This window comes from Penaeus vannamei, chromosome 43 (assembly GCF_042767895.1).
Source record: "Penaeus vannamei isolate JL-2024 chromosome 43, ASM4276789v1, whole genome shotgun sequence".
Classification (NCBI taxonomy): Eukaryota; Metazoa; Arthropoda; class Malacostraca; order Decapoda; family Penaeidae; genus Penaeus; species Penaeus vannamei.
The window spans coordinates 20,657,490-20,659,989 of record NC_091591.1 but is presented as its reverse complement, the minus strand read 5'-3'; the positions used below and the strand labels follow the sequence as shown (position 1 = coordinate 20,659,989).

Here is a 2,500-nt window from a genome sequence, read left to right as displayed (position 1 = left end):
GGGTTTCTCTCCATCACCTTCTTCCCTCTCTCTCTCCCTCCCTCTCCCTCTCCCCCCTCCCTCCCTCCCCTCTCTCTCTCCCTCCTTCTCCCTCCCTCTCTCCCTCTCTCTCTCCCACCCTCTCCCTCTCCCTCACTCACCAACTATCGCAGCCTCTCCTCTGTCCAACACGACGGGGTTTCTCTCCATCACCTTCGCCTCATCCTGCCCCACCGGGTCGTAGACTGCCGCCACCACCGCTTCGCATTTCAGGCTCATTTCTCCCTCATCGAAGTGAGCTTTCTCCACCTGTTGGCAGAAGGGAGTCGGGTCATGAGAGGTTAGAGAGTCTTGTTAAGCATTATAATGTGTGTTTGTGTGTGGGGGAAGGGGGAAGGGGGAGGGGTGAAGAGGGAGAAGAGGAGGGAGAGGAGGAGGGAGAGGAGAGAGAGAGAGAGAGAGAGAGAGAGAGAGAGAGAGAGAGAGAGAGAGAAAGCAATCAATACAGAAGTCTCTCTCTCTCTTTCTCCCTCTCTCACCCTCTTTCTCTCTCTCTCTCTCTAGCTCGCTCTCTCTCTCTCTCTCTCTCTCTCTCTCTCTCTCTCTCTCTCTCTCTCTCTCTCTCTCTCCCCCTCTCTCTCTCTCTCTCTCTCATTTAACTATGCTAATTAAAATTACTAATCAGAATAGTGTTGATGTTTATGATGAATTTGCAATCAAAAGGAATTTTATTTGGTTGCAATCCACTGCATGCGGAATGAAAACGGAGCAAATTAAATTGCAAGCGGCGATAAACCTGGTGACAATAGCACAATGGCGGACCTCGATATTGCATCGTTATGAAAATACCATAGATAGATTGGGCCGCGATAGATTGGGCCGCGATAGATTGGGCCGCGATAGACTGGGCCGCGATAGATTGGGCCGCGATAGATTGGGCCGCGATAGATTGGGCCGCGATAGATTGGGCCGCGATAGATTGGGCCGCGATAGATTGGGCCGCGATAGATTGGGCCGCGATAGATTGGGCCGCGATAGATTGGGCCGCGATAGACTGGGCCGCGATAGATTGGGCCGCGATAGACTGGGCCGCGATAGACTGGGCCGCGATAGATTGGGCCGCGATAGATTGGGCCGCGATAGATTGGGCCGCGATAGACTGGGCCGCGATAGACTGGGCCGCGATAGATTGGGCCGCGATAGATTGGGCCGCGATAGATTGGGCCGCGATAGACTGGGCCGCGATAGATTGGGCCGCGATAGATTGGGCCGCGATAGATTGGGCCGCGATAGATTGGGCCGCGATAGATTGGGCCGCGATAGATTGGGCCGCGATAGACTGGGCCGCGATAGATTGGGCCGCGATAGATTGGGCCGCGAGAGATTGGGCCGCGAGAGATTGGGCCGCGAGAGATTGGGCCGCGAGAGATTGGGCCGCGATAGATTGGGCCGCGATAGATTGGGCCGCGATAGATTGGGCCGCGATAGATTGGGCCGCGATAGATTGGGCCGCGATAGATTGGGCCGCGATAGATTGGGCCGCCAGCTGTTGCACGGAGTAGAAAGTGGCAGAAGCGTCAGCTGGATAAATGACGAGGAAAAGGGATTGGCAAGATTGATGATTAGGGTATGAGTTATTAGTTATTAGTTAATTAGTTATTAGTTATTAGTTATTAAGATGATTAGGGTATGAGTGGTGATGGTGATGGTGATGGTTGTGGTGATGGTGATGGTGATGGTTGTGGTGATGGTGATGGTGATGGTTGTGGTGATGGTGATGGTGATGGTTGTGGTGATGGTGATGCTAGTAATTGTTATAATAATAGCAAGAAAAAAATTATAATGATAATAGTGATATTAATAATGATAATGATAAGAAAAGAAAAAAGATAATGATAATGATAATTATAAGAAAAGAAAAAAGATAATAATAATGATAAAATCAATAACGATATTGATAATGAGGAAATGATGGTATAAAGATAATTAAAATAACAACAACATTAATGATGATAATGATAATTACAACAACAACAGCAACAACGATAATGATAATAACAGCATCAAAGAACGCCAAAAACAACAACAACAACAAACGTAAAGGAATATGAGTAAAAAAGAACAAGAAAATGTTCAGCCAGACGACAGAAAATATACTTAACTACAACACGAACAAAAGTGAATATGAGTAAAAAAATATATATAATAAACAAACAGAAAAACGAAAATAAAGATGACTACTTATTCTGCCAAATGGATCTAACAACAACAACAACAACAACAAGGTGAATAGGAGTAATTCAGCCAACATACAGAAAGTGGACTTAACAACAACAACAGCAACAACAAAAGGGAATATGAGTGAAAAAATAGACAAAAAAAAACGAAAATGAAGATGATAACTATTTATTCAGCCCAACGTACAAAAATATATATATATAACGACAACAACATACATAAGTATATATATATATAAAAACAATGGAATGACGACTATATATATATGTGTGTGTATATATAT

The 2,500-nt window shown here is 45.4% G+C and overlaps 1 protein-coding gene across 1 annotated transcript in view; it reads right to left on the bottom strand.

The window, feature by feature from the left end:
- Nucleotides 1-2,500, bottom strand: part of LOC138860827 (uncharacterized) — a 149,566-nt gene that overhangs the window by 34,362 nt on the left and 112,704 nt on the right. Inside the window, exon 9 of the mRNA XM_070119174.1 lies at nucleotides 141-288. Coding sequence (XP_069975275.1) covers nucleotides 141-288 — 148 coding nt within the window. The remainder of the gene's footprint in view (nucleotides 1-140; nucleotides 289-2,500) is intronic.